The sequence below is a fragment of the Osmerus mordax genome, chromosome 1 (assembly GCF_038355195.1).
Source record: "Osmerus mordax isolate fOsmMor3 chromosome 1, fOsmMor3.pri, whole genome shotgun sequence".
Classification (NCBI taxonomy): domain Eukaryota; kingdom Metazoa; phylum Chordata; class Actinopteri; order Osmeriformes; family Osmeridae; genus Osmerus; species Osmerus mordax.
The window spans coordinates 24,632,319-24,649,292 of NC_090050.1; the positions used below are offsets into that span (position 1 = coordinate 24,632,319).

Here is a 16,974-nt window from a genome sequence, read left to right on the forward strand (position 1 = left end):
CACTACAGCAGGAGCAGAGCATGTGACCAGTCGTGACCAGTCATGTGACCAGTCATGTGACCAGTCATGTGACCAGTCATGTGATCAGTCATCTGCTCAACAAAGGGGAAATAGCACGTCTGTCAGAGAACTCACATTAACCGTTCAGTCTGTTTTTGCTGGCAGGTTTATAGAGCAGTTTGGATAGAACTATTTCTCAACTCTGTTGTTGTACAGTTTTTTTAAGATATTATGCAGGGCTCGACAATAACGATGGCCCGATGGCCCGGGGCCAGTAAAAAGTAACGTCGGGACAGTTAAACTACCAACTCACTGTTAATTTTTTTTTAATGTTGAGCCCTGTTATGTTAGCGCCATTTACTGTACTGTTTGGTCTGCAAATATGGAACAGGATCCAGAGTTGTTCCAGGGTAGAAGCATCAAAAACACTGTACTTAAGAGCGTGTTCCCTTAGCCAACGTGTCGAATGCATGTGCTGTGTCCTTATCAGAGAAGCGGTTCCACCCCCTGTTCTACTGCAGCTCAGAGAACCATGTTGGGAGACATGGCTAGGTCAAAGGTTAAAGGTCATATGGCTCCATGTTGGGATTGTCAGGTCAGAGGCCATATGGCTCCATGTTACTGCTCTCAGGTGAAAGGTCATATGGCTCCATGTTGGGACTTAATCGTATTGGCTAACACTGGTTCACCTAGAGCTGTGTGCGTACGGGAACATCGAGGTGTGCTCAGCTGGACTGCTGCTCAGATTACAGACCTGCCTGCCCCCTCTCCCCTCCCTGCTTCTCCTGTTCTCCTGCCTCTCCTGTTCCCCTCCCTGCCTCTCCTGTTCCCCTCCAGGCCTCTCCTGTTCCCCTCCCTGCCTCTCTTGTTCCCCTCCCTGCCTCTCCTGTTCCCCTCCCGGCCTCTCCTGTTCCCCTCCCTGCCTCTCCTGTTCCCCTCCCTGCTTCTCCTGCCTCTCCTGTTCCCCTCCCTGCCTCTCCTGTTCCCCTCCCTGCCTCTCCTGTTCCCCTCCCGGCCTCTCCTGTTCCCCTCTCTGCCTCTCCTGTTCCCCTCTCTGCCTCTCCTGTTCCCCTCTCTGCCTCTCCTGTTCCCCTCTCTGCCTCTCCTGTTCCCCTCTCTGCCTCTCCTGTTCCCCTGCCTCTCCTGTTCCCCTCTCTGCCTCTCCTGTTCCCCTCTCTGCTTCTCCTGTTCCCCTTTCTGCTTCTCCTGTTCCCCTCTCTGCCTCTCCTGTTCCCCTCCCTGCCTCTCCTCCTTGATTCCCTGCCTCTCGTCTCATTAGCTGTAACACCACCTGACATGTCCCTTTAACACTCCACTTAAACGGATATTGACAGCGTTTTACCGAGCCCATCACCAGAGCGGTGTCAGCCCCTTTCCCACACAATCCACTCGTGTGTGTGTGTGTGTGTGTGTGTGTATTTCCATTTCCATATAGCACCATTCGCCATGCTCCTCCAACCAGGCCTAATGAGCTCCCCAGTCCTCCTCCTCCTCCTGCTCACTCTGGGCCTCCCTCTCTCACTCCTTTTCTCTCCCTCACTCTCTTTCCTTTTCTCTCTTTCTCTCTTTCTCTACTTATCTCACTCTCCCCTCTCTCTCCCTCCCTCTGTAGAGTGGAAACACCTTTATTGCATATGTCAATCTTCTGTTTGGCCACATTGAGATATGTAAATGTGTGTTGAGTGGCTGAAGTATTTAATCAGGGCTCCAAGGAGGCTGTTAGGATGCCCTCGCCGTGAGGACAGAAGGGGATGCCACAGGCTCAGTCCTCTGGTTGTACCTCCTTCCTCTTAGGACTCAGGTCATCATTACACTGAGAAACAGGACGGGAGAATAACCACCCACACAGACAGCGAGATGTTCTGAAGAGGTTTTTTAATTTACATTTTTATGGAGGTTCCACCAGGTGGCTTATTATCTCAGTGTTGCCTGTTGATATGATAATTGTATGTTAATGCCAGCGACTATACTTTTAAACCATTCAGATTTCTGTAGCCGACTCCAGGGAAGCAACCTTTGTGGGTTGGTATGCAGGCATGTTGCAGTGTGTGTAAGGCACACGTGAATGTTAAGTTGACAGTAACAAGCCGGGAGTCATTTGCGTGTTTTCTATGAGAACTAACACCTTGCAGCTGCCACAGACAGTGTCAGGATAAGGATAGATTCAGTCTAGAACCTTCCTCTTCTCCATAGAGAATAAAACTGCAACAACAACAAAAGCAGTAAAGTCATTTTTACTATGCAAAGTAGCTGATAAACAACAACAAAAATGTCTAATTAGTTTCTTGGAAAATCTCAAACACGAATCGCCGTGACAGCTTTTCATACTGTAAATTGAATCCGATTTAGCTTCATATGCCACTTAAACATTCAGGCTGGTTTTATAATAGCTTTTCAATTGGGCCATCAATCCCAGTGTAGTGAATACATGTTAAACAGTGGCATATATTCATTTTAAGATCTGTTTAATTTCACTTTCTGTCAGCTGAGCACGAGTTCTTATGTATAATTTCACTTTTCCTGACATGTTTAATGTAGTCTGCAAGTGTTTGGTGTTTAGAGAGAAGCGTTGAAAAGGTAATTTAATGACTGAATGTAAATGTTGCTTAAGCGGTGACTGCGGTGATGAGCACTGAAAGCACTTCGGTTTTGATTTGATATTTAAGGAAGAGGAATTATTTCCAGCTTTTTGCTCATTATGTGATGAATCGAGGCTGCCTTGAACAGCTCTACTGGATAGATGGATTCAGCATGTTGTTCTTTTTGGTGGTTTCTACATCCTCTTTATCTTATGGCCCAAGGAACAACAGCAGCTTGTTTTTTGCCTTTATTTTATTTGGTATGTTGAGTTTGTTTTTTAAATTTCCTGCTGACTTGGTTTGATGAACACAACCAGGGGGTGAAAAGGGTTAAGGGAAACACAGTGCCACCTGATTACTGAGATGGAGGACAGTTACATGTAGTCATTTAGCAGACGCTCTTATCCAAAACGACTTATAGTAAGTACAAGGACTTTCTCCCCGAGGCAAGTAAGGTGAAGTGCCTTGCCCAAGGACACAACGTCAATTGACACGGCCGGGAATCGAACTGGCAACCTTGAGATTACTAGCCCGATTCTCTAACCGCTCAGCCAGCTGACTCCCTGAACCCTGTAAGACCCCTTGTTGTAAAATTACAACGTCACTTTTAGCTCTTTAATTGATAATTTGTTCTATTTTTCTTTTCTTTTTTTTTTGTTCTTTTTTTTTTTGAAAGACCACATTTATCCAATAGCATTGCAAGGCAAGACAATAGGGCCCATTGGCTATGTAAATGTAGTCTTTCCAAAAAAATCTTGTTTGCAAATGTGTTTTTTGGAGAGCGAAAAGTGATGTTGTTATTTTAAACCGGGTCTTGCAGGGTTGGGCTTCTTAGTGTTCGGTGCGGGTCAGACTGGTTACGAGGTGCGGGTCAGACTGGTGACGAGGTGCGGGTCAGACTGGTGACGAGGTGCGGGTCACACTGGGGACGAAAACAAAAGTTTTGAAAGGTTGAAAAATTATTTTTTTCAACGTAAAACCAAAAAAAATTGTATCATTGATGAGTACTTGATGAGGACTATACTAAACTCTACTGTACTTTATTGTACTCTGCTATGTTTTAGGTTTTGAAACTAAAGTTTTGAAGTAAGCTTAGAAAAAAATTTCTAAAAAAGTTTTGAAACTAAAGTTTCTAAAACTGTTTTGAAACAAAAGGTTGTAAAAAGTTTTGAAACTAAAGTTTTTAAAAAGTTTTTCGATTCTTTTTATTTAATTTTTTTTAAGACTGAAAACATTTTCCACATAAAGGTAAAACAAAAAAGTTTTCATCATTGATGAGTGCTATACTAAACTTTACTGTACTCTATTGTACTCTGCTAAAATTGACTCTACTCAGTTTTAGGCTTCTGTTCTCCTTTCACTGTGTGTGGATTTTTTTTTTTCAAAACTAGTTTTGTAAGGTTGGAAAAACGTTTTCCCAAGAAAGTTTTGAAAAACTTTTTCATCATTGATTAGTACTTGATGATGATTATTTTGTCGTTAATGGTATTTAACGAGCACAGTTTTTTATTTTCCCAATCCACAAGTCTGCAGCAGCTAGTCCCGCCCTGTCCGCCCCACCTCGCTGCGGACTCCAGAGCTCGGGAGGGGGGCCGGTCGGGAGGGGGGCCGGTCGGGAGGGGGGCCGGTCGGGAGGGGGGCCGGTCGGGAGGGGGGGCCGGTCGGGAGGGGGGGCCGGTCGGGAGGGGGGGCCGGTCGGGAGGGGGGGCCGGTCGGGAGGGGGGCCGGTCGGGAGGGGGGCCGGTCGGGAGGGAGGCCGGTCGGGAGGGGGGCCGGTCGGGAGGGGGCCGGTCGGGAGGGGGGCCGGTCGGGAGGGGGGCCGGTCGGGAGGGGGGCCTGTCGGGAGGGGGGCCGGTCGGGAGGGGGGCCGGTCGGGAGGGGGGCCGGTCGGGAGGGGGGTGGTCGCCCTCCCAGTACACTTTTCAAACTTTGTTTTTTTAGGATTTAACCTTCATATTTGGCTGTCATCTGTATGATTTACGAAGCCACAGTTAATCCTTCTGAAACAGTATTGTTTATTGGCAGTGTTATGGGAATCACAAAATAGTCCTGACCTATACCTTCTCCTGTCCGCGCTTGCATAAAAATAGCTTTGCGGGGACACGGGGATAAACTTCAAAGCTCTGCGTTCCTGAGGTGGTGATGGACTAGCTGGTATGCTCTAACCTGATCGCTCAAGACATTGATCTTACGAGATGTAAGACGGATCAGGGGTCACGTTACGTAAGAACCTGGAACTGTCCAACCAATTATTCCTCAGTTCCAGGGCCCAGTTCCAGCCTCATTTTCCACAGTTGTTTTAACGGATTTGATCCACCTGCCGTTGTCTATCTGCTGTGCTACATTCAAGCTAAGACCTGCTTCATGAGATAACGACCGCGCTCTGCTTCGCTAGGCCTTTTCAGCTCCCTGGCAGCTGATACTAGCTTAGCATATTAGCATATTAGCATATTTCATATTCAGCTCCCACAGTGGCTGCTTCTCCTCATGTATATTCCGATCACGGTTGTGTCCGGGTGCCTTTATGTCCTTGCGCAATCCTCTTCTAGGTGTCTCCTGCTGACACGATGGCAAAGCAGAATCTTCTGTGACTCCCCACAAACCTGGAGGTGTTTTTCCCCTTCTTTTAACGTTTATCCTCCTCCATCTCACTTGTTGTTGCATTTATCCACACAAAACACCTCTCCAAGTGAAAGTAATTTGCGGTTCATGCCTCCCCTGCCCAAGGCCCCACAGCCTCCCCTGCCCAAGGCCCCACAGCCTCCCCTGCCCAAGGCCCCACAGCCTCCCCTGCTCAAGGCCACACAGCCTCCCCTGCCCAAGGCCCCACAGCCTCCCCTGCCCAAGGCCACACAGCCTCCCCTGCCCAAGGCCCCACAGCCTCCCCTGCTCAAGGCCACACAGCCTCCCCTGCCCAAGGCCACACAGCCTCCCCTGCCCAAGGCCACACAGCCTCCCCTGCCCAAGGCCACACAGCCTCCCCTGCTCAAGGCCACACAGCCTCCCCTGCCCAAGGCCCCACAGCCTCCCCTGGGCAAGGCCACACAGCCTCCCCTGCTCAAGGCCACACAGCCTCCCCTGCCCAAGGCCCCACAGCCTCCCCTGCTCAAGGCCACACAGCCTCCCCTGCCCAAGGCCACACAGCCTCCCCTGCTCAAGGCCACACAGCCTCCCCTGCTTTTTCAATCTTGCCGGGGTTATTTTCGGTTCTGACTACTGCAGGAAGTGCCATCCGTGCTCTGATGTCATCTGGGGCTCCACTGAGGCAGTTGTGAGTAGCCGAGTGATGCTAGAGAGAGGTCAGGGACCTTCACTCCCACCCAATCACTACATGTAGTTTTTCTGGATGCTGGTATTTTGGCACACTACTAAGAAGGTATTTCGTTTTTCTGCTTTAATGCAAGGTTACTTTTGTCGGCTGCACGCTGTCTAAGTTTGAGGTTCTCCTGAAGTAATTTTACAGTTCTCCATCTCTTCAAGACTCTCTCTGTCAAGCTGTTTACAGCTGTTGATTTGTCCTGGTTGTTGGTCTCACAAGACAACACAATCACTGCAGTCCGAACCAGTTGACATTACAGAGGTTATTTTGCTCTCCTCCTCAGCACCGTCTGATGAGCGAACACGGGGCCCAGTATAGCTAAATAGACACTTCTGGTGTTCCCCCGTAGAGACAGCGTCACGATCAATCGACCACAATCACCTGGAGAGCTCACCGGACCTAAACTAATAACCACAGCTTCTCCTTCTGTAATTAGGAGTCAATCACCCGGCCTGTCGAAACAATACAGGAATTAGAAGAGCTGGGTGTGTACAGTGTGTGTTTGGAGTACCCCATTACCCTGTTGTTAGCTAAACAAAGAGCACTCCAGACTCATGCCGGAGCGTCGTACGAGAGCCCCAGACACGAGTCACCCCACCGAGCCACTGCGAGAGCGGCGCATGAACTTGTAAATAGAAGCGTTGGTTTGTAAATGGAGGCCTGCACGCAGCAGGGCTGCCCTCTGACGCCATTGTTTGTTTGGCGTCCTTGGCTCTGCTCTTCTTTGGTCGATGTTTGGGGAACGTCACCGCGGTTAGTTTCCTGTAAATATGTAGGAGCCGTGAATCTCCGGAGTACTCCCGCTCCCCAGAAACCTGAGAGGACGCTTGGGTTTTCTTGGCCGAAGAAAAAACGGCTAAAATGACTTGTTTATCATCTCTGGCATCACACCTCTCTATATAAGGTCTGAACTGTAGATCTGTAGGGTCCAGAGGGCCTTTCGCCGTCTCTCCACCCTGGCCACTTGTCTCCCTGCCTGCTCCGGGCCTCTGCAGGGTGTAGAGGAGGATCGTGATGCCCCTCTGCAGGGTGTAGAGGAGGATCGTGATGCCCCTCTGCAGGGTGTAGAGGAGGATCGTGATGCATGGGGGTATGCCTGTATCGGATGGGGACTAAGTGGGATTCTAATCCCACTTAGTACTGCTAGTTTATGTACCCTTAGTATAGTTAGTCCACATATAGACACATAGGGACACATAGGGAGTCAGGTGGCTGAGCGGTGAGGGAATCGGGCTAGTAATCTGAAGGTTGCCAGTTCGATTCCCGGTCATGCCAACTGACGTTGTGTCCTTGGGCAAGGCACTTCACCCTACTTGCCTCGGGGGAATGTCCCTGTACTTACTGTAAGTTGCTCTGGATAAGAGCGTCTGCTAAATGACTAAAATGTAAATGTAAATATTTAAATTTTAGGTATATGTTTATTGTATGCACCTTCCTGCCAAAGCAAATTCCTTGTCTGTGCAAACTTTCATGGCGAATAAATCCCTTTCTGATGTGTTGGACTCGCCAGTACCACACAGCTCTCCAGAAGACATCTGAATCAGAATTCGTTTTTTTAGTTGCCATGTAAGCTGAAACAAACACAGAATTGACTGTGGCAGGAAGATGCATACAAATTTAAATCTTAATAAAAAATAAAAAAAAAGTTGAAAACGTTGAATGTATAAATACGATTGGTGTAATACTAAGCTAAACAATATACTAAAGAGCTAAACAATGAGATATAAAATAGATATAGTATATAAAGTACAAGATGGTGCAGTTACTCACGCCACAGGAAATTCTTCAGGCCCTACTGTTCCATCAGAAGGCAGTCGCGTTCCATATAAAATTATATATATTTTCTTTCTTTTTAAGGATTTGAAAAGTGTGAAACAGGTCACCTCGGGTCAGATCCATTGAGAGAAAGGACATGGAAAATGTCATGAGCATTCCTGCAGTGTGTTCTTTCAGCTTCCAAGCTGGTTCCTCTCCTCAGTGCCACAGCTTCTGGTAATTGGTAACATTTCAACAGGGGACCATTTTTAGCCGTTGGTCTTTGGACAGACAGTTGAAAAAGTTGAAAATACCAGGAAAAAGCTAGTTCTCTGTGTTCTACTGCCAGTGTGTCCATCCCTGTGCGTCCCAGACTGTGTCCATCCCTGTGCGTCTCAGACTGTGTCCATCCCTGTGCGTCTCAGACTGTGTCCATCCCTGTGCGTCTCAGACTGTGTCCATCCCTGTGCGTCTCAGACTGTGTCCATCCCTGTGCCTCTCAGACTGTGTCCATCCCTGTGCCTCTCAGACTGTGTCCATCCCTGTGCGTCTCAGACTGTGTCCATCCCTGTGCGTCTCAGACTGTGTCCATCCCTGTGCGTCTCAGACTGTGTCCATCCCTGTGTCCATCCCTGTGTTCATCCCTGTGCGTCTCAGACTGTGTCCATCCCTGTGCGTCTCAGACTGTGTCCATCCCTGTGCGTCTCAGACTGTGTCCATCCCTGTGCGTCTCAGACTGTGTTCATCCCTGTGCCTCTCAGACTGTGTCCATCCCTGTGCCTCTCAGACTGTGTCCATCCCTGTGCGTCTCAGACTGTGTTCATCCCTGTGCGTCTCAGACTGTGTCCATCCCTGTGCCTCTCAGACTGTGTCCATCCCTGTGCCTCTCAGACTGTGTCCATCCCTGTGCCTCTCAGACTGTGTCCATCCCTGTGCGTCTCAGACTGTGTCCATCCCTGTGCGTCTCAGACTGTGTCCATCCCTGTGCCTCTCAGACTGTGTCCATCCCTGTGCCTCTCAGACTGTGTCCATCCCTGTGCCTCTCAGACTGTGTCCATCCCTGTGCCTCTCAGACTGTGTCCATCCCTGTGCGTCTCAGACTGTGTCCATCCCTGTGCGTCTCAGACTGTGTCCATCCCTGTGCCTCTCAGACTGTGTCCATCCCTGTGCCTCTCAGACTGTGTCCATCCCTGTGCGTCTCAGACTGTGTCCATCCCTGTGCGTCTCAGACTGTGTCCATCCCTGTGCGTCCCAGACTGTGTCCATCCCTGTGCGTCTCAGACTGTGTCCATCCCTGTGCGTCTCAGACTGTGTCCATCCCTGTGCGTCCCAGACTGTGTCCATCCCTGTGCGTCTCAGACTGTGTCCATCCCTGTGCGTCTCAGACTGTGTCCATCCCTGTGCGTCCCAGACTGTGTCCATCCCTGTGCCTCTCAGACTGTGTCCATCCCTGTGCGTCTCAGACTGTGTCCATCCCTGTGCGTCTCAGACTGTGTCCATCCCTGTGCCTCTCAGACTGTGTCCATCCCTGTGCCTCTCAGACTGTGTCCATCCCTGTGCGTCTCAGACTGTGTCCATCCCTGTGCGTCTCAGACTGTGTCCATCCCTGTGCCTCTCAGACTGTGTCCATCCCTGTGCCTCTCAGACTGTGTCCATCCCTGTGCGTCTCAGACTGTGTCCATCCCTGCAGTTTTAACTCTTTCAGCTGCTTTCGTATGTTGAGGAATGTGCTGCTCGCTCACCGCAAGGTTGGGCCCAGAACAGAGTTCAGATGACTGGTGTGTTGTGTAGCGACAAACAACTAAGCTAACATTTCCACGTCGCACACACAGCCGTCATCTCTGTGGTTGTGCTCTAAAGGGTGTGTGTGTGTATTCATGTGTGTGTGTCAGTGCCAGCCGATGTCAAAGTTGAAATGAACGAGCTTTGAGCACAGCGCCTGGTGGCTGTTTCGAGCAGCGCGTCACGCCAAGGGTCAGGGTTAGCGGTTCTGCTTAGCTGGGCGCCATTGCTCTCATTCACATGAAAACAATGGCACAGACAGGGCGGAGTGGTGTGTGTGTGTGTGTGTGTGTGTGTGGGGGGGGGGGGGGGAGCTATGAACCAGCCCGTCCTACAGAGGCCAGCCTCAGCGGAGGTCTTATGTGCTACAGGTCTACACAGCCCTGTTCCTTGTGTGGACCTCCCCCCTGCACCTCGTTAGGATTCAGCCTCCAGCGGCCCAATTTCCTAGCTTCCACCTGCGTCCAGCTGCTTGTTATTGCTCCAGTGTGCTTTTCATTAGAGGGACGGCACCCAGCAAGCCTCCCCTGGTCGGGCCCTGAGGTCCGAAGCCTGCTGCGGCCTGCTCACGCTAGCTCTGCCCAGCCCAGCACTAACTCAGCCCAGCACTAACCCAGCCCAGCACTAACTCAGCCCAGCACTAACTCAGCCCAGCACTAACTCAGCCCAGCACTAACTCAGCCCAGCCCTAACCCTCCCCAGCCCAGCCCTAACCCTCCCCAGCCCAGCCCTAACCCTCCCCAGCCCAGCCCTAACCCTCCCCAGCCCAGCCCTAACCCTCCCCAGCCCAGCCCTAACCCTCCCCAGCCCAGCCCTAACCCAGCCCCGCCCTAACCTAGCCTTTCCCGGACCCGCGCCTAACCTAGCCTCTCCCAGCCCTAACCTAGCCTCTCCCAGCCCCGCCCTAACCTAGCCTCTCCCAGCCCTAACCTAGCCTCTCCCAGCCCCGCCCTAACCTAGCCTCTGACAGCACTAACCTAGGCCAGCCCAGCCCTAACCTAGGCCAGCCCAGCCCTAACCTAACCTCCTTTGATGTTTCAGTGAGCTGTTGGCCATGTTGCGTCTTTGCTCCGCAGCTTCACTCGTTGTAAACCAACCAATCAGCGCACAGCTCATCTATATATTCATGAGCATACCATAAAAGGAGAAAACCTAGAGTTTCATTCTAGTGCTATTTCACAGGGTGCATATGGGCGCATAGAACAGCACCCGGGCCATTTTCATCCCAACCAATGTTACATACCCTATTCGGAGACCTTAAGCAACAATGTGAAATACTCCCACAAAACAGTCAACCACCCCTTTAAAAGAGAGAGACCAGAGAGATGCCTGTGTGAAAGTTCCGCTGCAGCCTGGAGGACTGGTGCTAATGATGATGTGTGCGACAGATGACACACCTGTGATGAGCGATCGGGCTATGCGACAGACCAGTGACGGATAGAGGAGAGCTTACTAGAGTCTATTTATAGCCGTGCTTGTGTTGAGGGCAGCGATGACTCAGACCGTCTCTCAATAGGACTGACTGCAGCGGAGTCTGCCGTCACCAGTCGTCAATACTCTCACTTTGTGCCCTGTGAAGTTCCTTGCTGTAAACTGTCTGGACAACTTATTAATATGTTTTTTTTTTTGTCTCGTCTCTTTTCCTCACCTTCTTACTCTCTCTTCTCGTGTGTGTCTTCTCGCTTTCTCACCCTCTCTCTGTTTCTCTCACTTCATTTTTCTCTTTTGGTCACTCTCTTTCTCTCTCCCTCTATCCATCTTTTTTCCCCTCACTCTTTCTTTCTTGGTCCTCCTCTATCTCTCTCTCTCTCCATCCCTCTCTCTCTCCCCAGCTCCGTGTCAGATATCTTTGCTCCTGAGGCAGAGTGGTGCTTTAAGTAAGTAATTCCATCTTCCTGACGTGTTTATGAACATGTATGGATGTTTACCACCATTCAGAATGGCCTCAGTAGATTCTCACCTGCTGCCTTAATGTTCCTAATCAGTGTGTGCCAAGTTAACTACATTTATATTTACATGTGGTCATTTAGCAGACGCTCTTATCCAGAGCGACTTACAGTAAGCACAGGGACATTCTCCCTGAGGCAAGTAGGGTGAAGTGCCTTGCCCAAGGACACAACGTCATTTGACACGGCCGGGAATCGAACCAGCAACCTTCTGATTAAAAGCCTGATTCCCTAACCGTTCATGCCCCCCCCTCCTTAATGTTTCCTAATCAGTCCAGAGTCTCCCTCAACTTGTTTACAAAACACCTCTGAGCGAGGCCACGCCTCCTCTGATCAAATCCTCTCTATCTGTAGATGGGCAGGACACAGAGATGAACATGTTGGCGCACACACACACGCACGCGAACACACCCTCAAAAACATCAGTGGAACCACAGTGTGTGTTTGGTCGAATGCTAACTTCTGGCTGCATAACCGAAACAAACACACCAAACAGAAAAAGACATTCGACCGTTAAACATTCCATTACGATACTCCAGTTCACACACACAACCTAGCGACTTCCCCACACACAAACCCAACATCCCTTCCAGTTTCCCATGAATGGACTTGGATAAATTCCTCCCTGGGTACAGATAGACTTCTCCCTGTCCACAGAGGACAGTGATCTAGTTCTACTGCCGCACGAGTGCCCCAATGTTTGGACAGCTTGCTTGTCCTCCAGAGGATCGGAAGATCATTCTTTTTACGCTGCTGCCTGCCAGCCGTCCAGTCAAGCATGTGCAATCAAGCAATGTCCGCGTTCTAGAGGAGAATGTCGTGTGGGGAAGTGTTTAAAGCCTTTAGGTGTGTCTGTGTGCGTGGGGTGATAGTCTGTGTGTGTGTCACTTTTATTACATGCCCATTTTCACCTCCAATCCGAACACGAAGCCGATTATTCAGGTGAGCTTCCGTCGCTGGCCGTTAAAAAGGGCATTGTTGGTATGAATAACTTTGAAACCCTAACCGGGGCCCTGAAACATCTGCCTGTATCTATTTACATTTACAGTTAGTCAGGGTGAAGTGCCTTGCCCAAGGACACAACGTCAATTGCCTGGCGGGGAATCGAACTGGCAACCTTCCGATTGCTAGCCCGATTCCCTAACCGCTCAGCCACCTGACTCCCATTGTGCTCTATGCTCTTCTCTCTTCAACACAAAGGCAAAGGGGATCTGAAAGCCAGGCCCACGTATGGTAACCTTTACAGAGGGCCACATCAAACATCCGGCTCCAATGCATCCCATTCAGATTCCTCTCCTTCGGTTTGATCGCAGGCTATTGTGTATGTGGATAATGACAGCCCCTGCTCTCCATCTCTGACTGAAATGACCTTCTTGCGTCTTAATGGTTGCCACGGCTCAATCCCATCACCATCCCTCTATTCTCATGAATGCTGCTAGGATGCCCCGAACTCGAATGATAATGTGGTTTTATCTTCCGAAAGAACAGATTTTGTTTTCTCTCCATCATCTCTAACCTTCAAACTTGTTTAAAAATACAAATAACTATACACATGTTTGGTGTTAGTGTTTAACTGTTTTCGTAGTGTGTCTGTATAAGTCTTTGCATGTGTGTATGGGGGGGGGGGGGGGGCGTGTATCCTTTCACGCCAATGGTCTAGCACCACTCTGAGACCACCCCTCTTCTTCGGCTCTTCCTCCTCCTCTTCTCCACACACGTTCAGGGGGTAAGTGACCCAGATTTCAGCGGAGGGTGGAATTTCATATTTTCTTTCTGCGTCCAGCACGAAACTCACGGGCCTTTGTCACCGATGGGGAGGGATGGGCGACGGGGCCGCAGGGTAAAGCTGAGTGTTTACCCTGAGAGGGGAGAGGAGAGGAGAGGAGGGGAGGGGAGGGGAGGGGAGGGGAGGGGAGGGGAGGGGAGGGGAGGGGAGGGGAGGGGAGGGGAGGGGAGGGGAGGGGAGAGGAGAGGAGAGGAGAGGAGAGGAGAGGAGAGGAGAGGAGAGGAGAGGAGAGGAGAGGAGAGGAGAGGAGAGGAGAGGAGAGGAGAGGAGAGGAGAGGAGAGGAGAGGAGAGGAGAGGGGAGGGGAGGGGAGGGGAGGGGAGGGGAGAGAGGAGAGAGGGGAGAGGGGAGAGGGGAGAGGGGAGAGGGGAGAGGGGAGAGGGGAGAGGGGAGAGGGGAGAGGAGAGGGGAGAGGGGAGAGGGGAGAGGAGTAGAGGTTGGAGAAGGAGAGTAAAGGGGAGAGTCGGGAGGAGGAGGGAAGGGGGGGGGCTCCTCAAGGGCCCCAGTTTAGATCCTGAGGAGGTGGGGGGGGGGAGGAGGAGGGGGGAGCCAGTTAGGCTTTCAGGGGATCTTCAGTCGGAGAATTAGGTTAGGCCTCCCCACCCCGGGGCCTCCCTCACCCCGGGGCCTCCCTCACCCCGGGGCCTCCCTCACCCCGGGGCCTCCCTCACCCCAGGGCCTCCCTCCCGGTAACTCCATCCCCTCTTCCCATTCGTTCATCTCCGTCTCCCTCGGTTCTGACGGGGCCCTTTGAGAGTCACACTCAGATCCAGGCTTTAACCCGCCGACCCCCAATCACCCCCTTCGTAACATGGGCCCAGTCTGTGTCAAAGGTAATTTAAGTTTTCCGCTATAACCTTCCAGTGGTTGTGAGAGACTTGGACCCTCTGAGTTCCCTGCTCCCCAGGGGCCTGTTAGGGACTTCTGTGTTGCTGACGTTTATTTGTTTGTTTCCTTTCTCATGTGTGTCAGGTTTCTGGCCTCGCTCAGGACAGGTCCCGAGTTACTGCGAGAGCCAGTCCCCCTATGACCACTTAAATAGTACTGAGAAGAGGAGGTTAGATTTGTCTCTGGGACTTTCCAAACTAAATTCATCAAACAGACACTGCTGTGGTTTATGAGGGTCGTTGAAGGCATTTTAGTTTAAGCAGTTCTATTTATTAATATCAGATGTCCTACCATCATTTGGCATGTGTGTGTGTCTAGTAGAGGGGTTTTAAGTGTCTGTTGACATTTATTCGGAAGATATAACATATATGGAAGGAAACTTTTGGGGAAATCTAGCTGCAATGATTTTGCCTTTCTTAGTGTTTGTGTTCCCAATGTTTATAGAAGTTGGCTATTAGATCTGCAATTGTACTTTGTACACCTACAGATATAAAGATGACGCAATACGTCACGTCATCACGTCATCTGCCGGCTTTTCAGAGAGCCAATAACGACTTCTGGTGACATTTTCTTTTTGCCAACACTGGTGACCGGTAGGCCAGGCACCGGGCGTTGTCGTGCCAACCACAGGCAGCGAGCATTCCTCCACACGCCTCCCCCTATTTCCCGAGCCGGGAGGATATGCGCTCAGTCGCTCCAGGTTATTATAGCTGAGGGGTCACCGGTAGAAAGTGATTTGGGCAGATTATCGACCTGAGAACAGCTTAGCCTCGGTGTTAATGAATTTTTCTTCCTCTCCCAGACCCCTGTGACTGCTGTTAGGATTCTCCACATAGTTGACATGGACGTCAATGAGCGACTGAGTGGGAGGAGAGGAAGGAAAGCTGATAAGGTGCCTGTGTTTCAGGTTCCACCTCAGATACAGCTCTCCCTCTCCCAGCTTTGGTCCCGTATGGTTCTTAAACCGTGTGATAAATGACCTAGTTCATTTCGTTTTCTGTCACGGAGAATCTCGGTTCCTCCGCGCATCCCAAGACATTGACGAGACGGGCAGGGCACGTAACAACCTTTCCCCGCCATAACGACAAGGTCCACATCCTCCCCTGGCCACAGCAGATGGGAACGGGCTCCCATGTCTTGTTTCTCTTCCTTGTTTCTTTTTCAGAACAGCGGAGAAGGTTGGAAAGAGGCCGTGCTTCTCCAGTGGAGATGATGTCCTGGAGTCCCTGATCCCGGGAAAACGACCACGAAGAAGCTAGTGAGGGGGGGGGGGGGGGGGGGGGGGGAGCCTGTAGTGATTTATATTGTAGATAGAAGTTATTTAGTATACTTTTATATTTTTTTTGTGTTTTTCATTTGAATGTTTCCTTATGTTTTGTTGTTTGTTCACGACTCAGTAAAGATTTTGAAGTCAAGTTAGTTTGCGTGATGTTTTATCTTAACCAGCCAGTAATCAGTTCAAGACATAAAAAAAATATTCTACTGTTGCTTTTACATCTTCTGTATATTAGACTGCAGGACCATGTACAGTACAGCGGAAACCGATTACACCGGTCGGTGCGTATACTGGGGTTTAATGAAAACCATTCAGTGAGCAGATACCATCTACGACAGTGTGTGGGCTGCAGGATGCCTCTAATGCAACTGAGTCTTGTGATTCATGCCATTTAACGTTTTGTCTAAAAGTTTTAATTGACATTTAAAACTGCCGTTCAAATGCTTACAGAGGTTCTTAATGAGATTCGTAAGTGGAATTGTTGCTGTCCTCTTTACTTTCACTTTCAACATTTTAAAGGTCGTTCATATTGTCGTGGACATTGCTGAATTTCTTTGTGGAACAATCTTATACAAAAAAAAACTTGCGAAGAAATACCCAAAGACTTTTTGAAAAGAAGACAGTACACGGAGCGTGAATGCGAATGAAGCACATTAAATCATCCAAGATGTTCTCAGCTCAGCCCTCTGTGCTGATTCGGTGATACTGTACCGCTAGTGCCCTGAAGTAGGCTACCATGATTTGCATAAGTCACTGACCATCAGTCAGACGTGTGTGCGTGCGCGCAAACTGTATATGAACAAAAAAAACGCGCTTAAAAAGGTTAACACTTGCGAGCTGTCTAAGCAGGTTACGAAAGCTGTTGTGCGACAAGCATGTAAAACTAGCCGCTGTCCTAAAGAGAGGGTAGCTGAAGACCGTCTCTAGGGCTTCTGCCCTGACCGTTAAACATACGATTGTGTTCCCTCCGTGTGGTTGTGTCCACAGTCTGAGCAAGCCTTCCCGTTCCCGCCCCCCGTGTTTGCTTCGCGTCTGGTCCGTTGTTTGGTCGACCCCGGGTTAGCCGTGCCAAGATTCTTAAGACGTTCCTGTCACTCGCAATTCACGTTGAGCGCTTATGTATAAACAAATCCGAAGTTGATTCGGCTTTTGTTTGAAAGTGTAGAACGATGAGAGAGAGGGTGGTGGTGGGGGGGGGGGGGGGCAGTTTAATTCAATCTACTTTAACTGAGGAAAAACAAAACAAAGCAAAAGTGAGAAGGAGATGGCAGGCGCGTGTGAACTGAAGTTATGTAGGAGGTGTGTGTGTGTAGCGTTTGGGGCAAGCAAGCAGCAGCGCGTGGGAGACCTGACCTTAATTGAAACCAGAGTGTATAGCTGGACCCTGGCCAGAGGCGCGATGCTTCTGTCAGACCTGAGACACACAACAGAGATCCTGGGGCTGCTCAACACCCCTCACAGACACAGAATAAAGGTTGAGGCTCGACAGTACTCAGTGGCATATGGCCAAATCCAACTCACTGTGCTCATCCCAGGTCTTCCTCGAATCTCTCTCCCCTCTCTCACTCTATCTTCTGTTCCCCTCTCTCTCTTCCCCTCTCTCCTATCTTCTGTTCCCCTTTCTCCCTCTCTTCCCCTCTCTCT

General features: G+C 50.1%; 1 protein-coding gene across 5 annotated transcripts in view; it reads left to right on the top strand.

Annotated features, from left to right (window-relative positions):
- rad18 (RAD18 E3 ubiquitin protein ligase) overlaps positions 1 to 15,463 on the top strand; it is a 41,231-nt gene extending 25,768 nt beyond the window's left edge. For all 5 annotated transcript variants that reach the window (XM_067246532.1, XM_067246540.1, XM_067246548.1 and 2 more), the window contains 2 exons: positions 11,268 to 11,312; positions 15,220 to 15,463. In XM_067246532.1, coding sequence (XP_067102633.1) covers positions 11,268 to 11,312; positions 15,220 to 15,313 — 139 coding nt within the window. In that variant the 3' untranslated portion in view covers positions 15,314 to 15,463. The remainder of the gene's footprint in view (positions 1 to 11,267; positions 11,313 to 15,219) is intronic.
- The last annotated feature ends 1,511 nt before the right edge of the window (positions 15,464 to 16,974 follow it).